The sequence below is a fragment of the Halichoerus grypus genome, chromosome 3, assembly GCF_964656455.1.
Source record: "Halichoerus grypus chromosome 3, mHalGry1.hap1.1, whole genome shotgun sequence".
Lineage (NCBI taxonomy): Eukaryota > Metazoa > Chordata > Mammalia > Carnivora > Phocidae > Halichoerus > Halichoerus grypus.
The window spans coordinates 208,378,228-208,396,006 of record NC_135714.1 but is presented as its reverse complement, the minus strand read 5'-3'; the positions used below and the strand labels follow the sequence as shown (position 1 = coordinate 208,396,006).

Below are 17,779 nucleotides of genomic sequence, written 5' to 3'. Positions count from 1 at the left end.
GCCGCGCCCCGGCCGCGGCCCCGCCCCTCCGCCGACGTCCCGTCCCTGCTCCGCGCTCGCCCTCCCCGGGCCCCGCCCCACGCCGGCCGCGGCCCCGCCCCTCCGCCGTCGTCCCGTCCCTGCTCCGCGCTCGCCCCACCCGGGCCCCGCCCCACGCCGGCCGCGGCCCCGCCCCTCCGCCGACGTCCCGTCCCGGCTCCGCGCTCGCCCTCCCCGGGCCCCGCCCCGCGCCGGCCGCGGCCCCGACCCGCCGCCGACGTCCCGGCTTCGAGCTCGCCCTCCCCAGGCCCCGCCCCTCCTCTGGCGTTCCGCCCCGGCCCCGCCCCACGCTGGCCGCACCCGGGTCCCAGCCCCGCCCCTCCGCAGACGTCCCGTCCCCGCTTTCCGCTCACCCTCCCCAGGCCCCGCCCCACGCTGGCCGCGCCCCGGCCCCGCCCCTCCGCCGACGTCCCGTCCCGGCTCCGCGTTCGCCCTCGCCAGGCCCCGCCCCACGCTGGCCGTGGCCCCGCCCCCTCCCGCGCTGCCGCTCCGTCCCCGCCCTCCCTTGGCCACGTCCCACGCTGGCCGCGCCCCCCGAACCGGCCCCGCCCCACGTTGATCGCACTCCCGCACGGCCCCGCCCCTGGTTGGCCTCGCCACTCCCGGACAAAGGCCCCGCCCTCTCACGTAATTTCCTCCTAACCCGGAAGAGGATTTCCGGAAGCGAAGGTCCTCCTCTGGTAAGTGAACTCTGGTCTTGGAGGTTTAAACCCGGGCTCCTCAGCCTCTTCCTGGCTCTGTTCTCCACGCCCGGGGTTCGAGGATTCCTGCGGGCGTCATAGGCCCCGCAGCCGCCCGTGAGACCCGCGGGGAGTTCGGCGTTGCCCTGAGACACTCGGGGCGCCGGTCCCTCCGCTCCCTGGTCCCGTAGTCCGAGTCTGTTTCCGGTCGAAGTCGCCCCGAGCCCTCCCACAGAACCCAGTCCTCTCCTGAAACTCTGCCGCCGCCGTCGCCCTCCCGCGGCCGGGGGCGCCGTCACCGCCTCGGGGAGGCCCGTGAGCCCGGACTGAGGGAAGAGAGCGAGCCCGTCCAGTGGCACCCCGTGTCCTTGCGCCGCAGACCTGCTCCCCGGGCTGTGTGTGACGGCGTGTGTTCACGTGCCCGGTCCCGCGGGAGAGGGAGCTCCTCCGGCCCGGGGAGTGTCGCGGTGTGTCGGGAGCGTGAGGAGGAAAGACAAGGAGAGGGGACCAGGAAGGGGCGGCAAGGGCTTCGCACGGAGTTACGTGGAGGATGGGAGGGGGGTGGTTACAGGGGACTTTGAAGAAGCAGTGAAGGTGAGGAAGAAAGTGGCCTGGGGAGGACCGTACAGCCTGTGAAGACAGCTCAGCTCGGGCATAGGGACAGTACAGAGAGACTGACCTCCAGCGGCGGCGGGCGAGGGAAGGGACATTGCCCACGCGTTAGTATGTTTTTAAAGTTCTAAATTGCTTTCCCCATTAAATTAATTAAGTCGCATTCAGAGATGAGTCCACAGTGCTTTTGCTGTATTTATATACTCAAAGTGTTCTCTGTTGATTAGTAAATAGTGTTACGGTGTTTCTGTGTGCAGTTGTTGGATATATTGATGATTTTTGTCTTCACATTCAAAACCAGGTTTAAACAGGTAGTCTAATATTCAACACCTTCCTTTCTTCTTTTATGTAGTTTTTAAAAAGATTTTATTTATTTAGAACTCCCATGAGCAGGGGGAGCAGCAGAGGGAGAGGGAGAAGCAGGCTCCCCGCGGAGCAGGGAGCCCGATGCCGGATTCGATCCCAGGACTCCGGGATCATGACCTGAGCCGAAGGCAGACGTCTAACCAACTGAGCCACCCAGGCGCCCCACTTACATGATCTTTTTTTTTTTTTTTTTTAAGATTTTATTTATTTATTTGACAGAGAGAGACAGCGAGAGAGGGAACACAAGCAGGGGGAGTGGGAGAGGGAGAAGCAGGCTCCCCGATGGGGGCTCTATCCCAGGACCCTGGGATCACGACCTGAGCAAGGCAGACGCTTAAGGACTGAGCCCCCCAGACGCCCCGTGATCTTTTAATTATATGATCTGAGAGCTAAAGTTTCCAACTAAGTATATGATTTCTTCAAATTTCCAAAACAAAAAACAAAAATTGTAGGATGGGCTGCATCATTCTGGAACTTTGTTCTAACATGTCTCATTTGATCATAATAAATACATTGCTTAAAGGTATTTCCATACTTGACCTTGTATGTTTTCCCATGCCAATAATTAGATCTTCTTAACAATACATTTTCTGATGTATTGATGCTATGTTCTGGAAAAAAAGAAATTAAAAGCTTTTAATCAATGTGAGTAAAACCATGAAATAGAGAAGTTGTTCTTGCTCAGGAGGATGGAATACCGGCTGGAATCGTCAGGGGCAGGGATGAGAAGGGCAAGCCTTGCCAACACTGAATGCAAGCCAGCGCATGCATAAGGCCAGTGATGGTTTACTCTCCACTAGCCTCTCCTTCTCTCATCTCTACCTGACCCAGAACACACAGAGCACAAGGCAGTTGGGAAGGGAAAAACCAAGAATTTTAAAACAAGCACAGAACAGATACATCTCTTGGTAAACCTTGGTTCTGGGATGGGAGGGCAAAGTGTGATGGGCGTTAATGGGTGGGAGAGAGCCTGGGAGCTCAGAGACAGGAGAAGAGGAGAGCTCCACATCCTCCCTTGGTGATCCTGTGTTCAGCCTATACTGCAAGAGACGGCAAGGATTGGGACTTGAAAGGGAGGGTCACACAGACTCCTGTTCCTCTGAATGCCAGGTGACAGGTGGGCTTCACCAGGGTTCAGGGGTATTAAGAAGCACAGGGCAGACACTTGTTCCTCTCCATCTGCAAGTTTATCATGCCTGTTCCCTGGTGTTTTAGTAGACTGCAGAGGACCACCTGTTCCACATGCTGATTTCCTCCCCACGTGAGTGTTGGAGCCCAGGAGTGGGACGAGTTATTCAAAGACCTGAATGGCATATTTTCCAAATTAAGGAGTAACATCTCAAGACTGATCTTGCCTGAGAGTTGCTCAAAGTAGGAGAAAGATGATGATGATGACTCTTTCTCTGGAAAGAGTTCACTTATCTGTTGATTATTCTCCCTTCTTCCTGAATTGCTGTTTTTAGGACATACTAATCTCTGACTCCCAGGTATCCTGCCTGACACATTTCCTCACCCACTCATGACTTTCCCTCCGTACTCTCCCAACTCCAGACCAGTTCTATCTCTCTGTGACTAATCGACGTGGAACTTGTGAGGTGGCTCCATTTAGGGGATCTTCATGAGAAGTGCTTCATGCCCAGACACTGGTTAGAGACAAGGACCGGGCACAATGGTATCAGTGAGGTTTCCCAGTAGGTGTTGTGTAAGGACCAAATCTGGATGTACGTTAGCTCTTTACACACCAGGATCAAAGTGCATTAATCTCAAGAATACCGGAAAAATCCTGGAAAAGAATACCAATAAGGGGAAACTTGCACCTGATTGTATAATGTATTTGAAGCCTAACAAAGTGAATGTGTGCATTTGAGCTAGAAATATTAGTAATTTGCAATAGAAGGGAGAGATTACAAACTGATAGCCGTGACAAATTGAGATGGCACTTCAACACATGAGTGTTTTATTCACTAATTGCTATTTAAAATCAACCTAAATCTATAACATAAAAAGGATTTTAAAATTGTTCACAGCACATCGATCCCAACACGCCATTACTCTTAATGGATCAGCAAAGAGTCGATTCCTCTGCAGGTTTCTGAAGGTTCCTACAGTCTGGGTAAGTTGGGAATTTGCTGGGCCAAGAGATGGCACCTTTCATGTTGTGATAGATTCTGGCCTGATGGCCCCCCAGAATTGCAAAAAAATCTTTATCCATGACCAACTCACGAGGTTCCCCCTCTGCAAAAGCCAGGAATTCATTATGAACATACATACGTGTAGATTTGGATGAAATGACAACTCTTTATTTCCATTTTACTAATTACGTAAGAGACTGAATATATTTTATTTTTATAGAGATACAATATTAAATGTTTTTCTAATTCATTTCTCATGTGCATTTACACACTATTTTTTATTTTGTAGTTTAATCATATATAGGGGCGCCTGGGTGTCTCAGTCGTTAAGCGTCTGCCTTCGGCTCGGGTCATGATCCCAGGGTCCTGGGATCGAGCCCCACATTGGGCTTCCTGCTCCGCGGGAAGCCTGCTTCTCCCTCTCCCACTCTCCTTGCTTGTGTTCCCTCTTGCTGTCTCTCTCACTGTCAAATAAATATAAAATCTAAAAAAAAAAATCATATATACACAGACACATACTTTGTTCTTATAATGAAACCACAATCCTTTCTTCATGCCCTTTGCTTTTCATTTTTCCTGTGGAAGGCATCACCTATTTCACATTAAAAAATACCTTATTCCACTTATTTCTAATATTGTATCATTGATTATTTATTTTAATTAAGTTGAATTGTGTTAAAGTTTCAGATAATGTATCTTCAGAGGTAATTTGACCTACCTTCATTTTTTTTCTGTTCTAAATTGTTTTGGCTATATTGTCACCCAAAATCAAAATCGACACAAAATTGACTTTTAAGGTAATTCTCAGTTTTTATGTGCAATACCATGTTACTTTTTTTTTTTTAATATTTTATTTATTTACTTGTCAGAGAGACAGAGAGAGCACAAGCAGGAGGGAGAGGCAGAGGGAGAAGCAGGCTCCCCACTGAGCAAGGAGCCCGATGTGGGACTCGATCCCAGGACCCCGGATCATGACCTCGGTGAAGGCAGACACTTAACCAACTGAGCCACCCAGGTGTCCCACCACGTGTTACTTTTAAATTTGGATTGCACCAAATTTCTATAGTCACTGAGGTTTTTATGTCACAGTGTCCTTTAGTTTAAGAATTGATTTGATAGGCTTTACTCCTGTCATTTTGTGTCCTCAAAAAGTTCTTAAAACATTTTTACATGGGTATACAAAATGATTTCAAATGGGAGCCATAATATTTTGCTGTTGTAAGTAGACTTTTTTTAATGTGTTCCCTTAGTTTTTAAATTACTGTAACTAAACAAAGTACTGATTTCAGTATATTAAGCATAGATCTGTCCACTTCTGAAAATATTTGTATTAGGTATGATCGTTAAGGATTCTTCTGTTCTTTGGAATTTGAAGTCATCTCTTCTGAGAGTAGCTGCGGTTCCAGTTCCTTGACTCTGTGTTTGTGTTTCCTGTCTGTTTCTCTTTGTCCTGACTCAAGCATCCTGGGCAGTGGTGAGTGGCAGCAACCCTGGCCAGCCCCCTCTTCTCAGCCTTAACTTGAGTGGGACTGCTTCTTTGCTGCTGAATATGTTTGCTGAGGTTTCCTTGATTAACAAGAAGTATTCCCCACTAGTTGACATGAATTTTAAAGATTCTCAATTATTTTGAAAGGTCAAGTGTTTTTATAAGGATCTGTTGATGTGATCTAATTATTGCGGTATTTAAAATTATTTAAGGGACTCCTGGGTGGCTCAGTCAATTAAGCATCTGCCTTTGGCTCAGGTCATGATTCCAGCGTCCTGGGACCAAGTCCCACATCGGGCTCCCTGCTCAGCCGGGAGTCTGCTTCTCCCTCTCCTTCTGTGATCTCTCTCCTCTCAAATAAATAAATAAAATCTTTAAAATAATAAAATAAAATAATTTAATGAAGATTGTTTTCTACGATTGAATCTCTCATTATTGCACTAAACTAACTTGACAAGTTGTGTAAGTGCTTTAACATATTGAGAGAAATCACAAATCCATTTTATAGATGGAATGTGATAAACATAAATTATATATTAAAATTGGCGGGGCGCCTGGGTGGCTCAGTCGGTTAAGCGGCTGCCTTCGGCTCGGGTCATGATCCCAGGGTCCTGGGATTGAGCCCCGCATTGGGCTCCCTGCTCAGCAAGGAGCCTGCTTCTCCCTCTCCCTCTGCCTGCCTCTCTGCGTACTTGTTCTCTCTCTCTCTCTCTCTGTCAAATAAATAAATCTTTAAAAATAAAAAAAATAAAAAATAAAAAAATAAATAAAATTGGCTAATCACATTGTTCTTTGTGAATGAATATTCACAACATTTTCTTGGAAATTAATCCATTTATCCTACATACACAGTAAGAATAGAATTCCTGTTTTTCTTACTTTTTTTTAAAGATTTTATTTATTTGACAGAGAGATCACAAGTAGGCAGACAGGCAGGCAGAGGGAGAGGGAGAAGCAGGCTCCCCACTGAGCATGGAGCCTGATGCAGGACTTGATCCCAGGACGCTGGGATCATGACCTGAGCCGAAGGCAGACGCTTAACTGGCTGAGCCACCCAGGCACCCCTCTTACATCTTAAATTACTGCTTTTAAACGAATATATGGTCTGTTTGATTTGCCAGTGTTATTTTTTTCATAAGTCCTTGGTAATTGCTTGATTTCACTGTGCAAACTTCTATTGATTTCTGTCAAATCTGTTTTTTCATTTCATTCTTTAAAATTTATTTACTCCTTTTATTCTTCTAACTTTTATAAATACATGCTTTATTTGTAAACATTTGAAAACTCAAAAGTCTTGTTTCCTTTTTCCTTTTCTTGGTTTATAAATGTTTTTAAGCTCACTGAAAGTTTTGGCCTTAACTCTTATTAAGAGACTTAAAACTTGGAGCAGTTCTTGGTCCAGACTACACTGTGCCCAAGCCAAGTACAAAGTTTACTTCTCTAATAAAATATCTTTAGGTTATACAGTAACATAGTATTGCAAATTAATATTTATGTCTTTATTGTATTCTATATACATTGAGAGAGGAAAATATTTTTTTTTAAGATTTTATTTATTTGAGAGAGAGCATGAGCGGGGCTGTGAGGGGGCAGAGGGAGAAGCAGACTTCCCGCTGAGCAGGGAGCCTGATGGAGGACTCGATCCCAGGACCCTGAGATCATGGCCCGAGCCAAAGGCTTAACCGACTGAGCCACCCAGGTGACCCAAAAATATTTTTTTAAGTGCATGCACAGCCTGACATAATTAGCACAAAGTGTGACTCATAGGGTTCAGTAACTGATAAATTTTAAAATTCATTATTTTGTTGCTACTTCCTTTTCTTTTGCTCTCATATGCTTCCACCTGCCCCACCAGTTTCACTATCAATACCCTATGCCAGACCAATGTATTATTCTTAAAATTAATCAAACCTTTGTTTTACTGCATTCTGCAGCAAGACTCATTTACAGACACAAATCTATTTGTTTCTTGCTTTCAGTTCTCCAGTGGATTCCTATTAGCTTTAAAAATTAAAGGGGTGGGCGCCTGGGTGGCTCAGTTGGTTAAGCGACTGCCTTCGGCTCAGGTCATGATCCTGGAGTCCCAGGATCGAGTCCCGCATCGGGCTCCCTGCTCGGCAGGGAGTCTGCTTCTCCCTCTGACCCTCCTCCCTCTCATGCTCTCTGTCTCTCATTCTCTCTCTCTCAAATAAATAAATAAAATCTTTAAAAAAAAATAAAAAAAAAATAAAAAAAATAAAAAAAAAAAAATTAAAGGGGTGCCTGGGTGGCTCAGTCGGTTAAGTGTCTGCCTTCGGCTCAGGTCATGATCTCAGGGTCCTGGGTTCAAGTCCCACATCGGGCTCCCTGCTCAGCAGGGAGTCCACTTCTCCCTCTCCCTCTGCCCCTCCGCATGTTCCTTGTCTCTCATGCATACTCTCTCTGTGTCTCAAATAAATAAATAAAATCTTTTTTATTAAAAGACCAGTCCAGTTACAATGCCCTTTGGTCCCTGAAATCTGCTTGCTTGCCTCCATCTCAGGTTCATCCCATAACTCTGCCTGAGTGTGTCCTGGCCTCCTGGGGCTCAGCGGGCTCTGCGGTGTGTCTACAGTGTTGCACTTGCTCCCTCATGGGGGGGGGGGGGCCTCCTGGGGCTCAGCGGGCTCTGCGGTGTGTCTACAGTGTTGCACTTGCCCCCACATGGGGGGGGGGCCTCCTGGGGCCCAGCGGGCTCTGCGGTGTGTCTACAGTGTTGCACTTGCTCCCTCATGGGGGGGGGGGCTGAACCTATTTCTGTCTTCGCTAAACTTTCTAATGCTTTCCCAACTAAATTTTAAGGTGTCCGATAAATTACTTGTGCATTTTAATAGTGTTTCCCCACCTCCACAAATGAAATGCTTTAGTATTTGTACAGAGAATATTCTTGTCATTATTTCTTTAATCTCTTCTAAACTAGACTTACCTCCACAAGGATGATCTTTCTGCTTTATTCATCCATGTAATTTCACTGTCTGGTACAGTCTTTGTTCTGAGTTGACTTGGAACATTTATTAATGACAAAAGGAGATCATCACTTATTCTCAAGTACAAATGTTGCAGTAAATAGGTTAAAAAGACATAGAACAACAACAAAAAAAAGACATAGAACACATCAAAGGGGCGCCTGTGTGGCTCAGTGGGTTAAGCGTCTGCCTTCAGCTCAGGTCATGATCCCAGGATCCTGGGATCGAGCCCCACATCGGGCTCCCTGCTCAGTGGGGAGCCTGCTTCTCCCTCCCCCTCTGCCCCTTCCCCTGCTTGTGCTCTCTCTCTCTCAAATAAATAAAATCTTAAAAAGAAAGAACACATCAAAGATACATGAAAATGAAAAGTTTATCAACTAACGGTTTACTACTAAAATAATACATACTAAAGATCTTTTACTGTCAGAAGATTAAAATGTTAAAGAAAATGACAAAGCATTCCTTACAGCATCCTACCTAAAAGGAAACTATATTACATGATTTTTCCTCAGAAACAGTATATTCTTCTATAAAGAAATATCTTAAGATTTTAGAATTTTTATTCTTTTACCATCAGTTTAAAACATACACTATTTAGAGATAAAAGTAGAAATTCCATGGTTGTCAGAAGGTGAGGGTGGGAAGAGGAATGGGAGTTGTTTAATGGTTTAGAAGATGGAAAAAGTTCTGGAGATAGATGGTGGTGATAATTGCACAATATTATGAATGTATTAACATTATTGGACTATACACTTAAAAATGATTAGGGTAGGGGGCGCCCGCTGGCTCAGTCAGTGGAGCGTGTGAGTCTTGATCTCAGGGTTGTAAGTTCAAGCCCCACCTTAGGTGTAGAAATTACTTAAAAAATACAATTAAAAAAAAAAGATTAGGATGGTAAATGTTATATTGTGTGTATTTTGCCACAATAAACTGGAAAAATATCCTATTTATAGTAAAATCAATGCTTACAGTGATCATTCACTCTGGAAATCATCTGTCAAAAAGAATAAGAATCTGTCAAGTTATTAATTCATTTACTTAGGAAAAAATCTCATTTTTTGGAAAGTGAGGGGAGAAATCAGAATGTGTGAGTTCAAAGGCATGGAGGTTTGAAATATTTAAGGAGCATCGAAGATTTATTAGTTACCAAACAAGAATGGTGTTGCCAGATACATTTGGAAGCTACTACGAGTTGTGACTTGACGTAGACAGGAGGGTCAGCATCTCGGTCCTCTGTCACCACATACAGTCATGGAATAGGCAGGTATGTGGAGTCACCTTCTGTTGGGGCCTTGATCAGCAGACATAGTAAAAAGACATAAATAACATTAGTCTGGGTAAATATCTATGGAAGTGAGTAACTGAATTAAACTGGGCGGTAAAAATGAGGAGGGCTGGAGGCTGACGTTTGGAAATTGGGGCAATGCTGTGGTTCTCATGCAGTAGAGAACTTGGACACGGGATCTAATTCTGTGAAAAAGCAAGGACAGGTGGGTTGTAAAAATAGGGTGGGGCCTCTGATTGTTAATGTTGGGGGTACTATTCCAGGTAAAATCTAGGTGTGATGTGTAACGCTTAAAATTTGAGAGTAGGAGAAAGGCAAAGGAAAATTCAAATTCTGCCCGTAACACTTTTCTAATGTGCTTCTGTGCATGTATATGCTGGCATGCATGGAGTTTTGTCATACTACTGAAGCTTCCTGAAACTCTGATGATGGCATTTATTAAATTAATAATGAAATCATAATTAGCAGAATTCTTTTGAGGAAGAAATGAACAAATTATGTATATCTCACAAGCACAGAATCACATAAAATAAAACTTTATCTTTTCTTGACATGAGATACAAATGGGTAAGTTAAACCTACTTCTGTTTATGACTCATTATTATACTTGTCCATGAAATACATTTACTTACTATGGATGTTTTAGGGGAGGATTTACAATTTATAAATGCTTTCACAGATACACAGATACACAAAATCAAACAACGAAATTCAGGGAAGTTGCAGCTAATGCAGATTTCAGTGCAATTTTCTAAAACTTTAGCTAGAGTAAATAAAAGTCCTCCTAAAATCCTTTCATTCTATAATTTTTGGAAGTACTACCCTGTAAAGATTGTTGGACTTGACGTTGTGCTGTAATCCACATATTCCTGTAATTTTCTGATGCAGGGGATTTTAAAGGGTAAATTTGTAAGATGGGTGTCTAAGATTTTTTATTTATTCATTAGAGCAAGAGCACGAGCAGAGGGAGGGGCAGAGGGAGGGGCAGACTCCCCCCTGAGCAGGGAGCCTGATGATGCGGGGTTCCATCCCAGGACCCCGGAATCATGACCTGAGCTGAAGTCAGACGCTCAACCGACTGAGCCACCCAGGCATCCCCATAAAATGCATTCTTAATAATCTTGTTTCATAAACAAACCCATTCAGAACAAATCTAAAGGTCAGTGTTGGAGTGGTACTGCTGGAGACCTTCCTTGGAGGAGACAATGATGGATGATATGTGTATCCAGAGAGAGGGCTGGGACAGGGAAGAATAGGGATAGAGTGAGACACCAGAGGGCTGAGGAGGAGTTAGGGAAACTGCTAATAAACTAATACCTAAGTCTGAGAAATTTCACAATGCTTACACGTTTGGCAGGTGCCAGAAATCCTGTTTTGGAATCAGGAGGGAATTGGCTTTTCACATTCTTCCTAAATTGAGGGTACTTCTATCTTCTCTCCAAGCAACAAGAGAGCCTTAACTTTGGAGAGCTGTCCTCCCCTCCCCATTTCCTTTGGAGCACACTGCATGTTTCTGTCGGTTCTGCTGGGGATTACTTCCAGGTGAAGGAGTGGAGCTTCGTAACGAGTGGGTATGGAAATTGTGGGCAGCTGGAGTGTCATGATTCCTTTCTCCTTCCTCAGCTTTGCCTCCTATTGGTGAGACTGTGTATGAGTGAAAATCCAGAAGACACTTGACAATCGAGCTACTAAGAATGGACTCACAAGTGAGTAGGGAGTTATTCTTTCTACTGAAATAGCATGTCTGTTGCCATCATGTGGACATAAATCTACAAGCATTCGTGTTCTAAGTACACTCAAGTGTTTCAAGGATCTGAACTTTAAGCTTTCCACGAACTGTGGAATGGTCCTGTTTGGTCAAGGACTCATCACATGGTAATCTCTTTCCCAATGTTATGCTAAGATATCTCAGCCTCAGTTAATGCCCTGTATTTTCAGGAGAGATGAGAGTTTTTTTTCATATCCATCCCATGCCCTAGTCGGCACCAAAAATTCATTCATTAACCATTTTATTGACTGTAATGGGCTTAGGATTCAGGTCAATGCAGGTGATAGAGATTAATAAGGAGTAAAACTTTACAACCCAATAGGAAGGCAGATGTTCCCACATGTGAGCTCAGTCAATCCAGTATATGTGCTGGGGCGGTGGGGGTGGGGGATGCTAATTACTACTGAGGGAAAATAAATGATGGTCATGCCAGAGAAGCCAATGTGGAGTCATTCTTTTTTTTTTCAAATGTAAACCTCTTAAAAGTTTTGATAGAATGTATTTGTACTTTTTGAAACTTATAAAAGAGAAAACTAAAATTCATTACTTCTCTTGTCCCAAATGAGGGGATTCTTTTTTCCCCTCTTTGTAATTTCCCTTAGTTCAAGTTTGGTAACTGGAAACAATGTATAGGGAGTATTGTTTTCTTAACTTTGAGTGTAATTCAGGAAAAGGAGTATAGGAGGTAAAATAAAACCTAAGGACCTCTGGAAATTTTTGAGCTCTACAAATCAGAGCTGAAGAGATAAGAACAATAAAATGGCTTTAAGCATACTTGAACAGAAAGACAAGATAAAGAAAAGCACAATGATAACTGATATGTGAAGGGCCTCATGCAATAGAAGGGTCGGGGATAATACTGTCCTTCATTACGGAAGTCTCAGGGCCTCTGGCTCGTGCTCATGAACCACTTAGGCTTATACTTTATAATGAACACCTGTAATGTGAAGATAAAAGGATGTGCTGCTGATCTCATATCCTGTGTGAATTCTGTTCAGTTTTGCAGAATTATGGAGATTGCTTCAATACTCTGACAGTTATTGGATAATAAAACTAGAAGTTGTGTTTAAGAAATGTTTGCTATTGACATTTACTATGTCACTGGATCTTTAAGAACTCATAAAAGGTCATTACACCATTTCATGGATGGTGAAACTGAGGTCATATAAGGGAGTAATCTAATCAAAGTTCTTAAAAAGTGGCAGGTTGTGTAATGAGTCCATAAATTTATTTGAAATTGGTGGAGACTAGTGTTTTAGTTTTAAGTTTTCCAGAGAGACTTTTATACTCATGATCTGGAAGTCTTAATTAAAAGTTTATTGGGAAATCCACAGGTTATATCCACATCTCATTTGGTATCTCTATAATGAAATATATGTACTTTGAGTGTGTGTCTGGGTATATCTGAAAGTCCAGTGTCCAAGGTGTGCACTGAAAACGGACTGAGGCCAACATCCTGTGTGAGCTCTCTGTCCACGCAGCCCCCACTTCCTCAGTGCCGTCCCCTGTACCAACCTCCCCGGAGTATTGGCAGAGATGGCCCTGTCTGAAAACAACGTCCATCATCTTCTAGGAATCGGTGACCTTTGAGGATGTAGCTGTAGACTTCACTCAGGAAGAGTGGACCCTGCTGGACAGGTCCCAGAGAAAACTCTTCAGAGATGTGATGCTGGAGAACATCAGTCACCTGGTCTCAATTGGTGAGTCTCTTAGTGTTTATGATGTATGTATATGTCCGTTCACTCATTCATTCAACAGCTGTGTGGAAAAGATTGCTCATTTCTGTGATTTCTGAAGACTGTCTTCTTTCTTACCCACAACTACCTCACAGCAATCTTCTTCACATTTTACATTTGTCATCCCACTAGAATTTCATGTCTTTCTTGCTACTCAATCTCCACAACAACCAAACAGTGGTGGGAACTCATTATTTTTGAATTGGTAAGTAAATATACTGACTTTTTTTTTTTTTTCCTATGGGGACCGATCAGACCACAGTATTTAAAAAAAAACAAACAAACAGGGGCACCTGGGTGGCTCAGTCGGTTGAGTATCCGACTCTTTGTTTCATCTCAGGTCATGATCTCAGGGTCGTGGGATTGAGCCCTGCATCGGGCTCCATGCTCAGTGCAGAATCTGCTTAAGTTTCTCTCTCCCTCTCCCCCTCCCACCCCCCCCCAGTCTCTCTAAAATAAATAAATCTTAAAAAAAAAAAAACAGACAAATGGTTTTCCATGTAGAACCAAGATTTTTCTGGTGGAGTTGTATTATTGGATTCATTTAGGATATACTATTCAAACACTGTGAGAACTTGTATCTTCTCGCTGTGTTAAAATATTGAAGATTACACAGTTTATCTCTGAACTTAGTTAGGCATCAACAATGATAGGTCCTTAATGTCTTTGGGAAAAGTCAAGAGTTAAACTTCTGTTGGTGAAGGACTGTCCATGTTGTTTTCAACATACTCTTACCTGGGATGACTTTCAGAGGTTACCTTATTCTTTCTCATTAGTTGGTCCTATATTGATGATCATGCAGTGTTATGAGCACAGAAGCCAAAATTCAATTATCTTTTTTCTATGAACAGGCAGACAACTCTACAAATCAGATACGATTTCCCACTTGGAACCAGGAGAGCACCTTTCAAAAGAAGAGAGGGGTTTGCTGCAATGCCAGAGTCCAGGTGAGCTACAGTAAGAGCCTAGTCAGTGAGTGAGTAGGCCCTAAGAATCATCAAATGAAATTTAGTGGCTTTTTAAAAAAATAAAACAGTATGATAGGGGAAAATTTTTTCAGATATCATCATTCTACTTAACAGGTGTCAATTTCTGTTCTGTCTGTGGGAAGGTAATAGTTATGTACTTATTGGAGTTAAAATACACAAAATGTCCCTTTCCATGATTCTCTTCTATGAAGATTTTCCCTCTTTTCCTCCCCAACTTACCATCTCCATCTTATTTTTTCTCATATTTCAGTCCTGAAAAGGTCAACTGTTGATGTCCTTTGTGTTTCTTCTCCTTATGGTATTCCTTAATTTGACATTCTTTCCCATCTCTGTCAGTATTTGAAACATACTCAACGAGCATTTAGTGTCTTCAGCATTTTAATTCCGTCAGTCACTATGGCAATTTTTTCCCCAATCATTTCAGATAGGGAAGATGATCTTAAAAAACAAGAAATGATATTCATGCAACATATCTGCAAGAAGGACACAACATTAATCAGTGAAATGGTAAGCTTTAAGGGAATGAACCTGTGTTTCCAAATGATGTGGGTATTGAATAAGTAAGGAATTGGGCACAATTACCCAACCATAATTTAAGTTGGAATCAAGGGTTTTCACAGCAGGAAGTTTTGGTTAGTTTGATTTTAGGGAAGAAATTAATCTGAAGTCAAAACCATAACCTGAGGTCTTGTAAACAGACAGCTGCATGATCATGACTTACATACCTAACATTTGAAACATAATAATGTCTTTAATCAGGTATCTCTGCATTTGGGATGCTACAAAAAAGAAAATCTCTATGCTTGCTGGAGAAGAATACCCCCTGTTTATGTAACTAATCTTGAGACAATGTTGTAGGACTCTATCACTGAATGATGACTGTAGAATTTATATGTAGATGAAAGAGGGAAGGAATAAATGTGAGGGAATTTTTAACAGTCTCTCATTTCCTTTCAAAAAGCAGAGATCTCACACTCAAGAGGATCCTTTTGAATGCAATGATTTCGGAGAAAATTTTACTGAAATACTAACATGGACTCAATATGTGGTACCTAAAATGAGAAAGAATCCCTATATCAGCAAAGAATGTGGAAAAGACAGCAGTTATTTGACATCTTTTAATACATATAAGCAGAGTCACAGTACAAGTAAATCATACGAATGTCATCAACGTGGGAATGCCTTTATTCAAAGCTCTGCCCATAGACAAACCAATAATACTCAAAATGGAGAGAAAACATTTGAATGTCATGAATGTGGGAAAGCCTTTGGAAAAAGTTCCAACCTTAGGCGACACGAGATGATTCACACTGGAGTGAAACCACATGGATGCCATCTGTGTGGTAAAGCCTTCACTCATTGCTCTGACCTTAGGAAGCATGAGAGAACGCACACGGGAGAGAAATCATATGGATGCCATCTATGTGGGAAAGCCTTCAGTAAGAGTTATAACCTTAGGCGACACGAGATGATTCACACCAGGAAAAAACCCCATGGATGCCATCTATGTGGGAAAGCCTTCACCCACTGTTCTGACCTTAACAAACATGAAAGAACTCACTTTGGAGAGAAACCATATGGGTGCCATCTATGCGGGAAGACATTCAGTAAAACTTCTTACCTTAGACAACATGAGCGAACTCATAATGGAGAGAAACCGTATGAGTGTCATCTGTGTGGGAAGGCGTTCACCCACTGTTCTCACCTCAGAAAACATGAGAGAACTCACACTGGAGAGAAACCATACGAATGTCATCTGTGTGGGAAAGCTTTCACTGAATCTTCTGTCCTTAGACGACACAAGAGAACCCACACTGGAGAGAAACCGTATGAATGTCATCTGTGTTGGAAAGCCTTTACTGATTCTTCTGTCCTTAAACGACATGAGAGAACTCACACTGGAGAGAAACCGTATGAATGTCACCTATGTGGGAAAGCTTTCAATCACTCTTCTGTCCTTAGACGACATGAGAGAACTCATACCGGTGAGAAACCATATGAATGCAATGTATGTGGCAAAGCCTTCAATAGAAGCTATAACTTTAGATTGCATAAGAGAATCCACACTGGAGAGAAACCATATAAATGTTTTGTATGCGGGAAAGCCTTCAGTAAATATTTTAACCTTAGACAACACGAGAAAATACATGTAAAGGTAATAAATGTGGAAGATTCACCACCTGTAGCTTCAAACTACAAACACTCCTGAGGGCTCAAATACTCAAGAAACACCATATTTATAATCAGTGTGGGAGAGCATTTATTCATCCTTATTACTTCACTCAACTGAAGGTAATCCAAAGTGGAGAGAATCCGTATGTGGGTCATCTATATGACAAAACCTTTAGATAATGGACTGACACGGAAGGATGTAAATGAAGTGAGTGTGGAAGAATTTTCATCCACAGTTCCGTCAAACAAAATGGAGAAGTTACATGTCAGAGAAAATATGTCTGTAATCAATGCAGAAATACTTTCATTTATCCTTTAAACAAGCCAGTTGTGCAGGAAAGCCTAGATCTGTAATCACTATGCACTCAATCAATTTAGCAACTCATTTGGCATGCAGAAGAAGTCTGCTAAAACAAGAAGTAACTGGGGAAAAAATCATTCCTAGGAAGACAAGAGAATTTTGTTGCCAAAGGGTTGTGTTCGGTGAGAACTAGGACATGAAAGAGACTGAGGATATTTGGAGTATCCTATTTCCAGAATGCCTAGCACACTCACGCTAACGTCTGCTAGTGGCAAAAACCACAGTCTGGCACAGCCGAGGGCTGAAGCAGAGGCAACCCAGCCTTGCCCATGTCCCTGACACAACAGCCACAGACGCACACATCACCCAACTGAGGAGACCTGTGCGTCCCGGTTCCCCCCACAGGCAAACGCAGAAAGCCGGGAGGCCAGAGGACAGGCCGAGTCATTGGTCTTCACTCGCTTGAGTATGATTAGTCATCCTTGTTCACACGTGGCAAGAAAGAGAATGCAGATGCTTATGATTAACTTATAGAGTGAGTATGCAATGCCTTGTCAATCCCCACTTTATCTCTGCCCTTTGGTTTGAAGAGATTATTGATGTGTCCTCACACTAATTTGTTTTCTATGTGTAAAGTCTTAAACTCACCCATTAATGTCACCAACAGGACATAGCTTCCCAAACCTAGAACTATTGAATTTCTCCATCTTCTCATGTTTCTTATAACTTCTATTTTGTGTAGTAATATTATAAATTTTCCTCCTAACTCCAACCTAAAGATAGATGTGGATTTGTTCATTGTGTCTTTTTTTCCCATCACCTTTCCTGCTGCTTTGCAAAAATGTTTTTGTATTTTTTAATTTTTTAATTTCACATATTGTCTTCAAAAAAAGGAGACTGAAGTTGATGTGGTTTTACCCAGACAAGTTTATTATTCTCTTAGAGTGAGGAAACATCACTTCTTCCATCCAGGAATTGAAATAGACTCTGGCTAGGTGGCAGCTTTGATTTCATTCAGACATTCATGTCTTTCAGGTCATTCCTCTAGATTTACTGAAGACACCTTCCAAAGTAATATAAACTGAGAAGACAAAACACTTTCTTTTCTTCTTTATCCCCACCTAAAAACCTATGGGGAAAAGGATCCCAGCATTGGAGATTCTCTATATTTCAATCAGCCTATGTCAGTCCACATGTTTATATATCCATCTACTTGTTATTTCCGTGTA

General features: G+C 42.8%; 2 protein-coding genes across 3 annotated transcripts in view; one reads left to right on the top strand and one right to left on the bottom strand.

Annotated features, from left to right (window-relative positions):
• Nucleotides 1-3,803: 3,803 nt before the first annotated feature.
• The window catches only part of LOC118551618 (zinc finger protein 705F-like), a 54,820-nt gene continuing 40,844 nt past the window's right edge, over nucleotides 3,804-17,779 (bottom strand). Inside the window, exons 8-12 of the mRNA XM_078069929.1 lie at nucleotides 14,297-14,515; nucleotides 13,824-13,992; nucleotides 9,447-9,590; nucleotides 8,260-8,334; nucleotides 3,804-4,293 (exon numbers count right to left, since the gene is read on the bottom strand). The gene's annotated coding sequence lies outside the window, so the exon portion shown is untranslated. The remainder of the gene's footprint in view (nucleotides 4,294-8,259; nucleotides 8,335-9,446; nucleotides 9,591-13,823; nucleotides 13,993-14,296; nucleotides 14,516-17,779) is intronic.
• On the top strand, nucleotides 11,212-17,332 carry LOC118551619 (uncharacterized). 2 transcript variants are annotated; one of them, XM_036117492.2, is made up of 5 exons: nucleotides 11,212-11,290; nucleotides 12,926-13,052; nucleotides 13,940-14,035; nucleotides 14,502-14,584; nucleotides 15,042-17,332. In XM_036117492.2, the coding sequence occupies exons 1-5, from the start codon at nucleotides 11,279-11,281 to the stop codon at nucleotides 16,284-16,286; spliced, it is 1,563 nt and encodes a 520-aa protein (XP_035973385.1). In that variant the 5' UTR covers nucleotides 11,212-11,278; the 3' UTR covers nucleotides 16,287-17,332. The 2 variants fall into 2 exon arrangements, with proteins under 2 accessions (XP_035973385.1, XP_035973384.1); XM_036117491.2 differs by having other exon boundaries at nucleotides 15,039-17,332.

Coding starts and splice junctions, on each gene's coding strand:
- LOC118551619 (XM_036117491.2), top strand. Junction 14,036..14,501: donor GCTGCAATGCCAGAGTCCAG/GTGAGCTACAGT, acceptor CAATCATTTCAG/ATAGGGAAGATGATCTTAAA. Junction 14,585..15,038: donor CAACATTAATCAGTGAAATG/GTAAGCTTTAAG, acceptor CCTTTCAAAAAG/CAGAGATCTCACACTCAAGA.